This window comes from Petaurus breviceps, unplaced genomic scaffold (assembly GCF_028583685.1).
Source record: "Petaurus breviceps papuanus isolate PSGF00001 unplaced genomic scaffold, PetGlider_PUasm1.0 65, whole genome shotgun sequence".
NCBI classification, from domain to species: Eukaryota; Metazoa; Chordata; class Mammalia; order Diprotodontia; family Petauridae; genus Petaurus; species Petaurus breviceps.
In genome coordinates, this window is record NW_027186436.1 from 257848 (window position 1) to 273955 (window position 16108).

A 16108-nucleotide genomic window follows, 5' to 3' on the forward strand; every position below is an offset into this window, starting at 1 on the left:
AAAACCAAGCCAATACAGGGGAATCTTTAATTGCCATTACTATCACAGTGCTCTACAGCCTACCAGACAAATGGTCCTTCAACTTTTGCTTGATGACTATTGACGAGAGAGTATTCCCTAATTCTTGAAGCAGCCCGTTCCACATGTTGTTGTTCACTCATTTCAGTCATTTCTGACACTTTGTGACCCCATTTGGCATTTTCTTGGCAAAGATACTGGAGTGGTTTGCCATTTCCTTCTCCATTTTACAGATAAGGAAACTGAGGCAAACAGGGTTAAATGACTTTCCCAGAGGCACACACCTAGTAAGTGTCTGAGGCTGGATTTGAATCGAGGAAGAGTAGTCTTCCTGACTTTAGGCCCAGCACTCTATCGACTGTGCCACCTAACTGCCGCAATGGTATTCCACATAAAGATAGCTTTAATTTTTAGGAGATTTTCCTGATAACAAGCCTAAATTTTCCTTCCTGCAGCTTACATGACTTGTTCTTCACCAAGGAAAACATTTTTTAAAACCTTTTCCACATAATAACCCTTCAAATATTGAAGCTATTATACCCCTCCTCCAAATCTTTTTTTTCAAGCCAAACATATAGTCATGGATGTAGAATTTGAAGGGACCTCCAAAGCCATTCAGATTAACCCCCTCGTTTAGAGATAAGACAACTGAGACCAAGGGAGATTAAGTGACTTGCCCCAAACTCACTCACGTAATAAAGTACCAGAGGCAGGATTTGAACCCAACTCCTCTGACTCAAAGAGCCAGGGCCCATTCCACTCTGTCCCTAGTTCCTTGTCCTGTGGCTTGATCTATCCAACTTGCCCTTTTAAAATAGAGCACTTAGAACTAAATCCAACACTCCAAATGTTTTCTAACCAAGAGAGATCATAAGACCCTCATTGCTTTCCTACTTTTGGGTGCTGTAGATTTCTAAATGCTGTCTAAGTTTGCTTTAGTTCTTTTAGCTTGGGAGGTTGATTTTTTTTTAAAATAACCAAGTGCAAAACTTGGCATTTATCCTCATTCATTTATATCTTATTGAATTTGACCCAGCCTTCTAGTACAGCAAAAATTTTTGAGACCTCGACCCTTGTCATCCATTGTATTAACTATTATCCCTTCAAACTTTGAGTCACCAGCAGTTTTCATTATCATTCTATCAATATCTTTACCCAAGTTGTTGATAAAAATTTCAAACAGAAGAGGGCCAAAGACAGGTTTCTAGGGCACACTGATGGGGACCATTTTCTAAGGTGTTATTGAATCATTAATGGCTGCTCTTTGGATCTGGCCACTCAGCCTGTTCTGCATCCATTTAACTTTGCTAATTTTTGGTCACTGAATGTTCAGAAACCTTTTATTGTTGCCAAATTTTTTGTGACCCCATATGGGGTCTCAGCCCACAATTTAAGAAGCACTGGTCTCTCCTACATATCTCCATCTTTTTTTTAGAAAGAGGATGAGAACATCAAATGCCTTCCTAAAATCTAAGTGAATAATGTCTCTAGGCCCTTTCTATCAATGCAAACCTCAGTTTTTCTATGCCCAAGTCAGATTCAATGCCTGAAAAGATTCAGCACCTAATAGCCAGGCTTCTGGTGATGAGCCTTTCCTCACCTGGCTAGTCTAGGCCTTGGATGAGACATATATATTTCATTGCCAGAACTGTATGCAAAACTTTTTTAACTTGATGTAGGATCTGCCATAGACTGTGCTCTGTTGGCTTACACTTTGAGAATCTAGAGTTTTCTTCATATCCTGATAAGGCATAGAAAGAGATTGTCACTTGCATTTACATGCATACATAAACACACATGCACATGCACACACATTTGTATAATTATTTATACTAGTTACTCAAGGACAGCTAGGTGGCTCAGTGAATAGAGTGATGGGCCTAGAGTCACAAAGACTCATTTTCCCAAATTCAAATCTGACCTCAGACACTTATTAGCTATATAATACTGGTCAAATCACTTAACCCTATTTGTCTCATTTTCTTCATCTATAAAACGTACTGGAGAAGGAAATGGCAAACCACTCCACTAATTTGCCCAGAAAATCCCAGATGGGGTCATGAAGAGTTGGACATGACTGAAAAATTACTTTTAGGGTCATCTAGGTGACTCAGTGGATAGAGTGCCATTCATGGAGTCAGGAAGACCCAAGTTCAAATCCGGCCTCAGACACTAGCTGTGAGAGCCTGTGCAAGTCACTTAGCCCTGTTTGCCTCAGTTTACTCATCTATAAAATGAGTTGGAGAAGGAAATGGCAAACCACTCCAGTATCTTTGCCAAGAAAATCCCAACTGGGGTCACAGAGAGTCAGATACAACTAAAACAACTGAACACAACATCAAACTATATTTCTTCTAAACACTGATTCTAACTTTAAGATTATTGAAGAATAAGTAATGACCAGGAGCCAAAAACTCCCCAACAAAACCCACACAGTAGAAGATAAAATATATTGTGTGAATTCCTTTAAGTGAAAAGGTGTTTAAATAAGAACTCTATAGAATAATAGAATAAATAAGAACACTATAGAATCATGAATTCCCAGAGTTAGAAGCTACCTCAGAGATCATTTAGTCTAACCTCTGAATGAAGCTGGCATGTCCTTTACAATCCCCTAATAAGTGGTCTTCTAGCTAGCCTTGTTGGGAGACCTACAATGATGAGGAGAGGCTGTCTGTGTGGCGTAATAAAAAGAATTAGGGAGACTCAGAATCAGGTTCAGAAGTTCATAGAAGGGACCTCAGAGGCCTTCTACTTTAACCCACTCATTTCACAAATGGAGACTCAACAAAGTCATGCTCTCTGACCCCAAATTCAGCACTTTTCCCACGGTTCCAAGTTTTTTCTCATCAATATGATAAATTGGCCTTCTCTTTACCAAAGCCAATCCCTCTACATGTATTCTGGATCCCATCCCCTCTCATTTTCTCCAGCAGATTGTCCTATTATCCCTACAAATTTTTTTTTCAATCTTCAGTATCCCTGTTACTTACACACATGTCCATGTTTTCTCCATCCTTAAAAAACATTCTCTTGGTCCTTCCATCTTTGTTAGTTATCATCTTATATCTCTTCTCCCCTTAGCTAAATTCCTTGAAAACTCTATCTAAACCTAAGCCTTCACTTCTTTTTTCACTCTCTTATAACCCCCCTGTAATCTGTCTTTTGAATTCATCAATCAACGGACACTATTCTCTTCAAAGTAACTAATGATTTCTGAATTGCCAAATCTAATGGCTTTTCTTAATTTTCCCCTTTGAACTTTCTTTTCTTTTTTTGTTTTTTGGAGGGGAGAAGGCAGGACAATTAGGGCTAAGTGACTTGCCCAAGGTCACATGGCTAGTAAGTGTGTCAAGTGTCTGAGGCCAGATTTGAACTCAGGTCCTTCTGACTCCAGGGCTGGTGCTCTATTCACTTCGCCATTTAGCCTCCCCCAAATTTGGCTTGGTTTGTTTTTTTTGCTTTTTCTTTTTTTGGAGGAAGGAAGGCAGGGCAATTGGGGTTAAGTGACTTTCCCAAGGTCACATGGCTAGTAAATGTTAAGTGTCTGAGGCCGAATTTGAACTTAGGTCCTCCTGACTCTAGGGCTGGTGCTCTATTCACTGCACCACCTAGCTGCCCCCCCTTCCCCTGCATTTGAACTTTCTGCAACATTTGACATTGCTGGCCAGACTTTCTTCCTGGGTACTCTCTCCTTTATGGATTTTCCCGACACTGCTCTCTCTTGGATCTCCTACCTCTATGACCCATCCTTACCTTCACTTGATCATTATCCATGACACTCTCATTTACTGTGAGTGTCCTTCAAGCCTCTGTCCTAGGCCTTCTTCTCTCTTTTCTCTCTCTCCTTTCTTATTTAGTGACCTCATGAGCTTCCATTGTTTAATTATCATCTTTAAGTAAACAATTTCCAGATTTGTATAGCTAGCCCTAACCTCTCTCCCAAGATCCAGCTTTGTATCAGTTGTACCACCTTTTGGGCATCTCAGATTGAATTTCTTAGAGGCATCTTAAATTCAGCACATCCAAAAGATAACTCATTTGCTTCCCTCCCAAAAGCACCAGTAATGTTAATGGGATATGAGATCTTCCCGCCCATTAAAGGAAGCTTGCTTAGGGGAGGTTTGCTTGTAGGAAGGCTTTCACACCTTTTGTTATTTTCTAATTAGGCACTGAGTCAGGAGGGTTGTGATGTCTTCTGGTTCTAAAAAGGGTATATATACTCTGAGATTAGCATTTAGCTTTGGGGCCCACTCATTAGAAAAGTGTGCATGTGATTTGACCATTTGAGACTCTGGGTAGCCAGTAAGGAACCCCCTGGCTTTGAAAAACCCAGATATTGGTGCTTCTCTGTCTGGTAACCATGTATGGATTGCCTTGGTCATACTGTTGGATCTGTCTGTTGGTCCATGCTAATTTTTCAGACAGCTATATTGGGTCTTTATTTCTCTGCTTGTATTTTCTCTGAAGTTCAGGGTACTGACGTTTCCCCTGAACTAGTGAATTTCATTATAAAAGATTGTTGACCCCTTAAACAGCTGTCTTTCCTAGTAAAGCAGATCTAAGAACCCGTGCTAGCAGTCATCCACCATTCACTGACTCTCTTCTAAACTTTCCTATTTTTGATGAGGACACCATCATCCTCCCTCTCAACCAGGTTGCATTATCCTTCTCAGCTACTCATTCTCACTCACTCCACATTTTCCATCAGGTGCCAGATTTTGTGTTTTCTACCTCCATGGCATCTGTCATAGACAGCTCCTTTTTTCTACTCACAAAACCACCATTCTAGTTAGGGCTCTCATCACTGGTCACCTGCAATATTGCATGGGCCCATTTTTTGTCTTCCTGACCCAAGTCTTCAACTCCTGTCCATCTTCCATTTAGCTACCAAAGTCTTTTGTTCAATAACCTCTAGTGGTTCCCTATTGCCTTTGAGATAAAGTTCTCTGTTTGGCATTTAAAATTCTTTAAATGGCCCCATTCTTCCTTCTTGACTTATTAAACATTACTCTCAGGCACTGCATAGTCCAACTAAACTGGTCTTTCTGCAATTCTTCACACATGATACTCTTATCTCTTGTCTCTCGGCCTTGGCACTGGATGTTCCCTTTGCTTGAACTGTCCTCACGCCTTCATTTTCCTCTTGAAATCTCTGGCTTCCTTCTAGACTTGGTTCAAATGCCATCTCCTGCCAGGAGGCCTTTCCTCACCCCCTCAGGCAACTAACACCTTCACCTTACACCTTCAAGGTTACCTTGGGTGTGTTACATATTGTCTTTCCCATTACAATATAAACTCCTTGATGGGCAGGATGGTTTCACTTTTGTCTGTGTATTTCTGGCACCCAGAAGTGTTCCTGGCATATAGTAGACACTTAATAAATGCTTGTTGCTTGAATACTTGACTAACAGTGTGGTTAATGAAGAGGTAAGAAGAAAAGGATATGATAAAAAAAAAAAGACCTAGCTAGCAGACTCTCATCAAGAACATCATGCGGTGATAACTTTATTTCCACTTTTGACAAGGTTAGCAAACTGTTAGATCTGAGAATGTTGTGGATATACAGTTTACGTACTATTTCTGAAGCGTTTAGCGGAGCATGTTTTCCCATTCTTGTGGGAAAGATACTGGCTAAGACAACTCTATGTATTTGTATCCTGTCCTGGATGAATGACCAGACCCCAACAGTAGTCAGTGATGATTTAATGTCAGATTGGGAGGATGCCACCGGGGTCTGGACTTGCTATCACACTGGTTGGCATTTTTTATCAATGACTGGGTTAAAGGAATGGATGGCACACTTATCGAATTTGCAGATGCCACAAAGCAGGAAGGGATAGCTAATATATTGGAAGACAGTCAAGATGCAAAAAGGTAATAAGTTTGCAGAGTTTTACAACTATCTTATTTGATCTTTGAAACAACCTTGGGAGGGAGGTGCTATTATTATCATCTCCATTTTGCAGGTGAGAAAACTGGGACAGAGGAGGTTAAGTGACTTACATGTAGCTAGTAAGTATGTGAGGCAAGATGTGAATACAGGGTTACCTGACTCCAGGCCCAGTACTCTGCCTAGCTGCCACTAAGGTCTCCATACTTCATTAGGTCAGCCCTTAGAAAACAGAATTCTGTTTTGGGGACTGTTGGTGAACTCTTTTCATTATGACAGAACCTGCTGTATTTAATGAACTGAAGTTATAGTTAATATACCCAAAAGGAGGGAGATCTTTAAAAATACATAATTTGTCCTTCAATAAACTATAGACTACCCTATCCTTGGCATTTTCTCACTGTTCTGCACAAGGCTGCTTTTTTTGTTTTGTTTTGTTTTGGAGGGCAGGGCAGTTGGGGTTAAGTGACTTGCCCAAGGTCACACGGCTAGTAACTGTTAAGTGTCTGAGGCCAGATTTGAACTCATGTCCTCCTGAATCCAGGACTGGTGCTCTATTCACTGTGCCACATAGCCATCCACTCTTAGTATCTTTAAAGGAAGAATAAGAGATATGCAGATGTGTAATACTAATAAAAGGAAGATAACCTTAATTTGTTCTTTAGGTATTCCTGTTGTCCCCCCAGTATAAAAAGGATGCCCGTATCTACTCGAAGTTACAGAGTTTGTTTGGCGAAAGGTAAAAGATATTATAACAAAATATATTTGGGATGAGTAGAAAAGACTGATGGGTTCAGTCATTCCCTGGGGACCTCATCCCTAGGGTCCAATAAATTCTGTTCAGTACACCAGATGTTTTTAAATGTCTACTGTGTTCAGGGGTACTTCACTGAGCAATTAAACAAGCCCTGCTTTTGAAGAATTTCAGCCTGTATAGACTACTACAAGTTGAAGTGGGATTGAATTGTCAAGGAGAGATTAAGTAGTTTAACAGATTGAAGAAGGATATAATTCCTTTTAGTTGGGGAGATTTGGGAAGGATTTATGAAAGCAGTGGTGTCAAAGCAGGACCTTTAAGAGAAAGGCTCATAATACCAACAGTGATAGTAACTGACTTTTTTGTAGCGCCTTAAGATTTACGAAGCATTTTATACACATTATCTCATTTAATCCTTTTTAAAAACCCTGTAAGGTCGATACTACAGGTGTTATCATCCCCATTTTGCAGATGAGGAAACTGAAATTCAGAGCAGTTAAATGTCTTCTTCATGACCATACAACTGGTAAGTTGCAGAGGCAGATGTGAACCCAGGTGGCTCCTGACTCTTTCAATCTAGGACACTAAGCTCCCTATACCAAGCTGGGCTTCAGTAGGTGAAGAATAAAAGTGGGATAGAAGCAGCCATTTTGGGTATAAGTGATGGAGTGTGCTTTGAGAAATTAGAAATAACAATCACTAACATTTATGTAATGCTTTAATGTTTGCAAAGCACTACAAATATGACCTGATTTGATCTTCACAATAGTCCTGGGAGCCAGGCACTTTTATTATCTCTCTTTTACAGATGATGAAACTGAGGCAGACAGAGATTAAGTGACTTGTCTAAGCTCACACAGCTATTAAGTGTGTCTGAGGTAGGATTTGAACCCAAGATTTCCTGACTCTAGGTCCAGTGCTCTAACCACTGCACAACTCAGGTGCTGTCAGGGAAAATGAGGCTCATTTAGTAGAGTATAAGGAGACTGGAAATGTCGTTTGGAGCCTGATGCTAGAATATCTCAAAGCCCAACAAAACAGGTTCTATTTTTTTTTTTCTGAGCAGTTGGGAGCCATGTAAGAGTCTTGAGGGGGGTAATAGCATGGTCAGTTCTGTGCTTTAGGAGAATTAATTCTTATCATATGCAAGATAGATTAGACAGTCAACAAGAGAGGCAGGGAGATCAGTTAAGAGATTATTGTGATAGCCCAGGTGAGAATATAATGAGGACTTGAACTAGAGTGATGTGAATAGGAGTAAGTAGATGAACGGGCAGATCTCTATTTAAGGATTTATTCTATCTACAGGTTGTCCTAAATGTCTTAATGCAGCTTTAAGCTATTAAAACTATTTAAGCTGTTTAAGCTTGAAGTTACACTAAAACTTTTTGGGACACCCCATAGAGATGGTGGCAATAAAATCAGTGGGACTTCCCATTTGATTGAGTATGGGCAGTGAGAGGAAAGAGTACAAGGTAATTCTCCAGTTTTTCGTCTGAGTGATTGGATTTTGGTGGTGCTGTCACTAGAAGTAAGGAAGTTAGGAAGAGTAGCAGACTTTAAAGGGAAGATAATGGTTCTGTTTTAGGCTGTGTTGGAGTTGAAGATGCTGAGGAGACATCTGGTTTGAGATACCCCATAAGAAGTTAGACATGTGTGACTGAGCGTCAGTTTCTTCTTCTGTAAAAAGGAATAATAATACCTGAAATGATCAAATAAAGTAATATGAAACAATTTGGTTTTTTTTTTTTGATTTTTGGAGGGGAAAGGCAGGGCAGTTAGGGTTAAGTGACTTGCCCAAGGTCACATGGCTAGTAAGTGTTATGTGTCTGAGGCTGGATTTGAACTCGGGTCCTCCTGACTCCAGGGTTGGTGCTCTATTCACTACACCTCCTAGCTTCCCCTACAGAAGCAATTTGTAAAGTATATACAACAGATTATCATTTAGTGTAATGCTTGATGAATAGATGGGTTAGCATTTTCTTTCAGTCTTTAAAAAAAAAAAACTTCCTAAAATGTCCCTGTGCCCTTCACTGTCTTAGAAAGGACAACAGAATCAGTATAATTTAATTTCCTTTGGTAATTCTAGATTTTGGAGTTCCCCCATGTAATGACTGGGAACATCATTCCTCCTTTTGAAAGGCTAGAGAGAGGTATGTGCACTGCACTCAGCATGTCCTTTGGATGAGAAGGGGTTTTTGTGGGTGGTTTTTGCTGCATGGTTAGACTCTGGTTTTCATAATGGAAAATAATGAAACATGAGAGAAAGGTAAGGAGAGGCAGTATTGTAGGAAGAGGACTGGACTTGAGCATAACTTCTTCCTAACTCTGAAGTCTTGGGCATAAACTTTTCTGCCCAAGTTTCTGCTAAATAGATCTCAGTTTCCTCATCAGTATAATAGATACATAACCTGTTTCACAGTGTGACTGCCAAAATTTTTGTAAGCTGCAAAGCTCTATTGAAATATGAGCATCTGTTGTTATTGCTATTATTATAATGCAAATGGTGGTACCGTGGATACTTAGAGTTGTAATGGGAATGTAAATTTTTAAGATCTTCCCTGCCCCTAAGCTAAAGTGCACCTGGAGCCAGGGGTGGGAGGCTTATTTTTCAGTAGATACTTTATGATTGGCCAGTGGGTCAAGAAAGTTGTTACATTCTCTGAGCCAGGAGAAGGCTATATAAGCCCTGATGTGAGGCTTTGTTTTGGGGCTCACTTTGAGAAGTGTTCTGTGATTTGATCAGATGAAACTCTGGGAGGCCATTGTTGAGAGCCCTCGGCTTTGAAAACCAGCTGTTGATTTGGTATGGATGTAATGGTTGGACAGTTTGGAAACTGTCTACTTGATCTGTTTCTCTGTCTTGATAATTCTGTCTGTGTATTCTGAAGTTCAGGGTGCTGACCTTTTTCCCCTGAATGAGGTAAACAATACATGTCTGACTGATTAAATTAAGCTTGTTAACCCATTTTGAGTTGCTTTCCTTTAACAAAGCAGATCCAAGAACCTGTAGTGGCAGCAACCCTGGGGATGCTGGGGTGCTTGCCGCTACAAAAGTCAAGAAGACTCTTCTTCCTGAGTTCAGATCCAGCCTCAGACACTTACTAGCTGCACCTTGGGCAGGTCACCTAACCCTGTTTGCCTCAGTTTCCTCATCTGTTAAATGACCTGGAGAAGGAAATGGCAAATCACTCCAGTATTTTTGCCAAGAAAACCCCAAATGGGTTGGGCATGACTAAACAGCAATAACAGACCTCCATTTACATCCTCCTCCAGTGTTTCTTTTGGGGTAGAATTGAACCTGTCCTTTCCAAGGCTTTGTCAGTGAAGCCCAAATTCTGTCGATTCCTGCGAATCTAGAAGGGCCATATGCCTGTTGTCTGAGGACCAGCCTAGCTATATATAGATTGGCCACTAGGTTTTTTTCGGGGGGGGAATGGGTTTTTTTTTGGGGGGGGGGTTTGGGCCATAGCAACTCATCAAGATTATGTATTAAGGGACATAGAGATTATGATCTGTAACATTTCTTTTTCCTGGTGTCTTGTATTTCTAAGATTTTTAGGGAGAGGTTTGGTGTCAGAATTGGATCATGAACTTTGGCAGAAGCAGCGGAGAATTTTGGATCTAGCTTTTCACCGAAGGTGAGTGGGGAGTAGAAGGTGGTATAGTAAATCATATGCATATGGATGTTAAGAACACAGAAGTACAAGACTGGGGTAACTGGAATTACCAGGACTACGTCTCAAATGTTTCTAGTTTGCCCTAAAATGATCTTTTTATTGCTTTTGGCAATGATAGAGATATAACAGTTTCCTGACTGAGAGAAGAATTGATATGCTAACTCAGAAGGAGATAGAGAGGGTGAGTGGAATTGGGAGCAAGGTATCAGGTCAGGTAAAGAAAAACAAAATTTTCTTTTAAGTAATAACCCTTATTTTAGAGCCAGCCTGGCCCGGTAGAAGGAGCAGAAGACCTGATTTTGATGACTATGTCTGATGCTTACCAGTTGTGTGATCCTGGGAATATGATTTCCCTGCTTTAGCTTTCTGTTTCCTTCCTTGCCAAACAGGGCTTGGACTGTGTTTTTGCCAAGGTCTCTTTTGATTCTGGGACTTGGTGATTCTGAGTGTCTGCTAGGTAATGGATGGCAGGAGAATTCTTTTTTTTTTTTTTAAGCAATCAGGGTAAAGTAACTTGCTCAAGGTTACATGGCCAGTTATTTCTGGGTGTGGTGCTAAATATCTGAGCCCGGATTTGATCCCCAGGTCATCCCGATACTGGAGCTGGTGCTCTTACTCGCTGAGCCACCTGGCCGCCCCTAAGCAATTGGGGTTAAGTAACTTGCTCAAGGTTATATGGCCAGGTGTTTCTGGGTGGGTAATAAGGGTGTGAGCCCGGATTTGATCCCCAGGTCATCCCGACACTGGAGCTGGTGCTCTTATTCGCTGTGCTACCTGGCTGCCCCTGGCAGGGGAATTCTAAGGGATAAAAGGCACAGTCACTGAAATTACAGCTTCTTTGAGCATCTGAACAAAGATAGCTAAAGATGGACCCCTTACTTGTGTCTGTCATCCCCTAGAGATGGCTGTTTCCCATGACTCTCTGTTGGACTGCATTCTGTCTTCACATCCTCTCTTTGGTATTTGTTGAATTTAATGGAAATGGTGATTTCACCCAGTGCCACAAGTTCAGTTATCATTTCAATGCAGATGACCTCAAAATCTATATATTCAGATCAAATCCCTGTCTTCTGGAACTCCAGTCCCTCTTGACCAGCTATCATTTAAATAGTCTATCCACAGTTTAAACTCAGTATATCCAAAATGGAATTTATTATCTTCCCTATGCCCCCAAATATGCCCTTCTTCCAAAGTTTGTAATTTCTTTTGAGGCACGACTGTTCTTCCAGTCACCTTGTATTGCCCTTGAAAAGCAAGGCAATTGGGGTTAAGTGACTTGCCCAAGATCACACAGCTAGTCAAGTGTCTGAGGTGGGATTTGAACTCAGGTTCTCCTGACTCCAGGACTGGTGCTTTATTTGCTGCACCACCTAGCTACCCCCCAATATTTAATTCTGTCTCCACAAAATCCCTCCTATCCACTCACTACCACTATTCTAACTCATTACCTTTGGTGTGGACTATTATTTTGAACTACTAATTGCTCTCCAAGCCTTCAGCATCTCCTTTCTTATCCATTCTCTACACAGCTACCAAAAATAATTTTCATAAGGCAAAGGTTTAGTTATGTCTCTCCCCCACTCACAAAATTTTCAGGGGCTCCTAATTGTCGCTAGGACCCAAGTTAAATTCTTCAGACTAATCTAAATCTTTCTACAATGAAGCTCCAACCCTCCTTTCCAGTTTTATTTAATACTACGGCCTTTTGAAATTAGGGACTCTTATAGCAATTTGAAGAAGGGCCCATTTTTGTGAGTTCCAGGAGCTTTCAATTGAGGAAATTTGCCCAGTTTTTCCTACTTATTTCATTTCTTACCTTTAGCGAAAAAGGCCTCTTTGAATGTACTGTCAGGTGGCAGGTCAGCACCTCTTTTTTGTTGTGGCTGCTCAGTCCTTTCAGCTGTAACTTTAACTGCACGGTGCTGTGTTCTTTTTGCTCCTGCCCTCTGTGGCCTCCTCCCCCCAACCTTCACCCCCCCCCAAAAAGACTAAAAAATTAAAAAACAACCTCCGAGTGAAAGCAGAACAGACCCAAGGAGAGAACACTGCACCTCCATACCCCCAGATCTTGGCTTTGCCTTGGGACCACCCCAAGCCCCCACTTTTGCCCTGCTCCACTCACCTGCCCCAGTCCAGGCCCTTTTTTTCCCCTCAATTTTGTCCAGGCCCACGAGTGATTGCTTGCCCATGGGTTTCTCCTGCTGCTCTCACTTCTCTGTTCTTGGCTCCCACACGACCTTGAACCATATTCTGGCCCTCTCCTCCACAGGTGAGGGCCTCCCATCCTCCTCTCCCACTCTCCCTTTCCCACATTCTGAGATTCTAATTATTCCTTTTACAGTAGAGGTCCCCTTATGTAAATCAAGAACTGTCTGTATACATATTGTGTCTTCCTTGTGGAAGATAAAGACCTCGAGGCCTGGGAATCTAGGCTGTCTTTGCAGGACCACCACATGATGCCTTGCACTTTATACATGTTTGCGGAATTCCATACAAGACAGAATGGGATAAAGACTCAGGAGTACAGTAGGGACTCAGAAGAGCAAGTTTTCTGTGGAATGGATTGGTCTGGTCAGGGATGACTTTTCAGGGGAGGAAAGGTTTGAGTGAGACCTTAAAGAAAGCCAATCAACAAACATTAGCTAAGCATCTGCTCTGTAGCAGGTGCTGCTAAGTGGTGGGGATGCAAAGAAAGATATATGATCCCCACTCTTAAGGAGCTCACAGTTTAATGGGGGAGACAACATGCAGACAACTATGTACAAACAGGACAAATACAAGAAAACTTGGAGTTAATCAGCAGAGGGAAGACACTAAGATTAAGGAGGAGGGGGAAAGACTTCTTGCAGAAGGTAAAATTTTAGCTGAGACTTAAAGGAAGCCAGGAGGCTGAGATGAGGAGGGAGAGTGTTCCTGGCATGGGGGACAGCCAGTGAAAATGCCAGTCAGTAGATAGTGTCTAGTTTGAGGAATAGCAAGAAGGTCATTGTCACTGGATTACAGAGTATATGGGGAAGGAGGAGTTGGGAGCAGATGCTGTTTAAGGAGGAAGAAGAGAGGAAAAGTGGAAAAATAGGGTCGAGATTATGCTTCAGAGAAGCAGAGAGTAGTGGTGAATGCACTCCCAAAGGGAATATCCTGTGGGAAAAGGTTCAGGAGGGGGAATTTCTCAAATATTTCCAGAGGACATTGTAATGGGAATGAGAATTTGAAGATCTTCCCTGCTTGGAAGATATTGTCTGCCCCCTAAGAGGCCGAATGTAATCACATGGAGCCTGTGGTGGGAGGAGCTTGCTGACGGGTGGAGCAGAGCACATAGCAAGCTGGGAGTCAGAGCAGTTAGAGCTAGAGGGAGGAGAGGATGTATCCAAGGAGACAGCAAGGCTTGTGAGTGTTTGTGTGAAGGCTAAAGGATGGTGTGGCTCCCTGCTGTGCTTGGTGTATTAACTTCTTTGTTGGGATTTGGCTCTCTGGAGTTTGAATAAGTGTTTTGCTTCTGTCTTATGTATGGAGAGTCTGTTATATTTGCAATTGAGAACTATGCTGACCTATTCATAGTTGCCATTGGTGCCTTGAATATTGTGTTCACCACTACAGACGTTGAGATCATCTTGGCCAGAGTGGAGGCTCCTGATGGAGAAATTTCGTTTGATTGGGAAAAGAATCTGGAGGGCTTTGAAAGTCAAGCTAAAAATGTATTATTATTATTTTTAAATTATAATTTATTTATTTTTAGTTTTCAACATTTATTTCCACAAGATTTTGAGTTCTAAATTTTCTCGCCATCTCTACCCTACTCCCCACCACAAGATGGCAAGGATACCGAATTATTCCTTCTCCCAGTCTGTGCTCTCATATATCCTCCACTCACTCCCCCCACCATCCCTCCCCTTATCCCCTTACCTCTTACTTTCTTGCAGGGCAAGATGGATTTATTATTATTATATTACATGTAATATTATTATATATTATTATTCCCGGTTGCATGTAACAGCAATTTTTTTTAACATTTGTTTTTAAAACTTTGAGTTCCAGATTTTCTCCCTTCTTCTCTCCTCACCTACCCCCACTGGGTAGACAAGTAATTCAATATAGGTTATACATGTGTAGTTGTGCAAAACATTTCTATAGTAGTCATATTGTGAAAGACACATTTCCTTCTATCCTATCCTACCCTCCAATTATTCTGTTTTATCCTTTGACCCTGTCCCTTTTCAAAAGTGTTTGCTTCTAACTACCCTCTCCCCAGTCTGCCCTCTTTCTATCATCCCCCCTCTTTTCCCCTTCCCCCCACTTTCCTGTAGGGTAAGATACCCAATTGAGTGTGTATGTTGTTCCCTTCTTAAACCAAATCTAGTGAGAGTAAGGTTGACTCATTCCCTTTCACTTCCCTGCTCTTCCCCTCCATTGTAATAGTTTCTCTTGCCTCTTTTATGTGAGATAATTTATTCTATTCTATCTCTACCTTTCTCCTTTTCCCAATATATTCCTCTCTCCCCTCTTAATTTTACTTTTTAGATATCATCCCTTCATATTCAATTCACCCTGTGTGCTTTATGTATAGGTGTACACACATATACACACATATACCCACCTATACATACATATATATTCCCTTCAATTATCCTCATACTGAGAAAAGTCTCATGAGTTAGAATGATCATCTTTCCATGTAGGAATATAAGCAGTTCATCTTCAATAAGTTCCTTATGATTTCTCTTTCCTGTTTACCTTTTCATGCTTCTCTTGATTTTTGTATTTGAAAGTAAAATTTTCTGTTCAGTTCTGTTTTTTTTTATCAAGAATGCTTGAAAACCCTCTATTTCATTGAATTGACCACATTTTCCCCTGAAGTATTATACTCAGTTTTCCTGGGTAGGTGATTTTTGGTTTTAATACCAGCTCCTATGACCTCCAGAATATCATATTCCAAGCCCTTCGATCCCTTAATGTAGAAGCTGCTAGATCTCATGTTATCCTGATTGTGTTTCCACAATACTCAAATTGTTTCCCCTTTTCTGTTTGTAATATTTTCTCCTTGACCTGGGAACTCTGGAATTTGGTTATAATATTCCTAGAAGTTTTCTTTTTAGGATCTTTTATAAGAGGTGATCTGTGAATTTTTTCAATTTCTATTTTGTCCTCTGGTTCTAGAATATCAAGGTAGTTTTCCTTGAGAATTTCTTGAAGGATTATTTCTAGGCTCTTTTTTTGATCATGGCTTTCAGGTAGTCCAATAATTTTTAAATTATCTCTCCTGGACCTAATTTCTAGGGTAGTGGTTTTATCAGTAAGATATTTCACGTTGCCTTCTATTTTTTTCATTCTTTTGGATATGTTTTATAATATCTTTATTTCTTATAAAGTCTTATTAGCTTCTATTTGTTCCAATCTAATTTTGAAGGAATCATTTTCTTCAGTGAGCTTTTGAAGTTCCTTTTCCTTCTGGCCAATTTAAGGCATTCTTCTTCCCATTGACTTAATAGATCTCTTTTTAGTCTATTTTTTAAAGTTGTTATTTTCTTCAGTATTTTTTTGGGTCTCCTTTAGCAAGCTGTTGACTTGTTTTTAATTATTTTCTTGCATTGTTCTCATTTCTCTTCCCATTTTTTCCTCTACTTCTCTTACTTGATTTTCAAAATCTTTCTTGAGCTCCTCCATGGCCTGCAATCAGTTCATATTTTTCTTGGAAGATTTTGACTTTTTTCACTTTGTTGTCTTCTTCTGATTCCATGTTTTGATCCTTTTTGTTACTAAAAA

The 16108-nt window shown here is 40.6% G+C and overlaps 1 protein-coding gene across 1 annotated transcript in view; it reads left to right on the forward strand.

Annotated features, from left to right (window-relative positions):
• LOC138173821 (cholesterol 24-hydroxylase-like) overlaps nt 1-16108 on the forward strand; it is a 53505-nt gene that overhangs the window by 3432 nt on the left and 33965 nt on the right. The window contains exons 3-4 of the mRNA XM_069103906.1: nt 6577-6650; nt 10223-10309. Coding sequence (XP_068960007.1) covers nt 6577-6650; nt 10223-10309 — 161 coding nt within the window. The remainder of the gene's footprint in view (nt 1-6576; nt 6651-10222; nt 10310-16108) is intronic.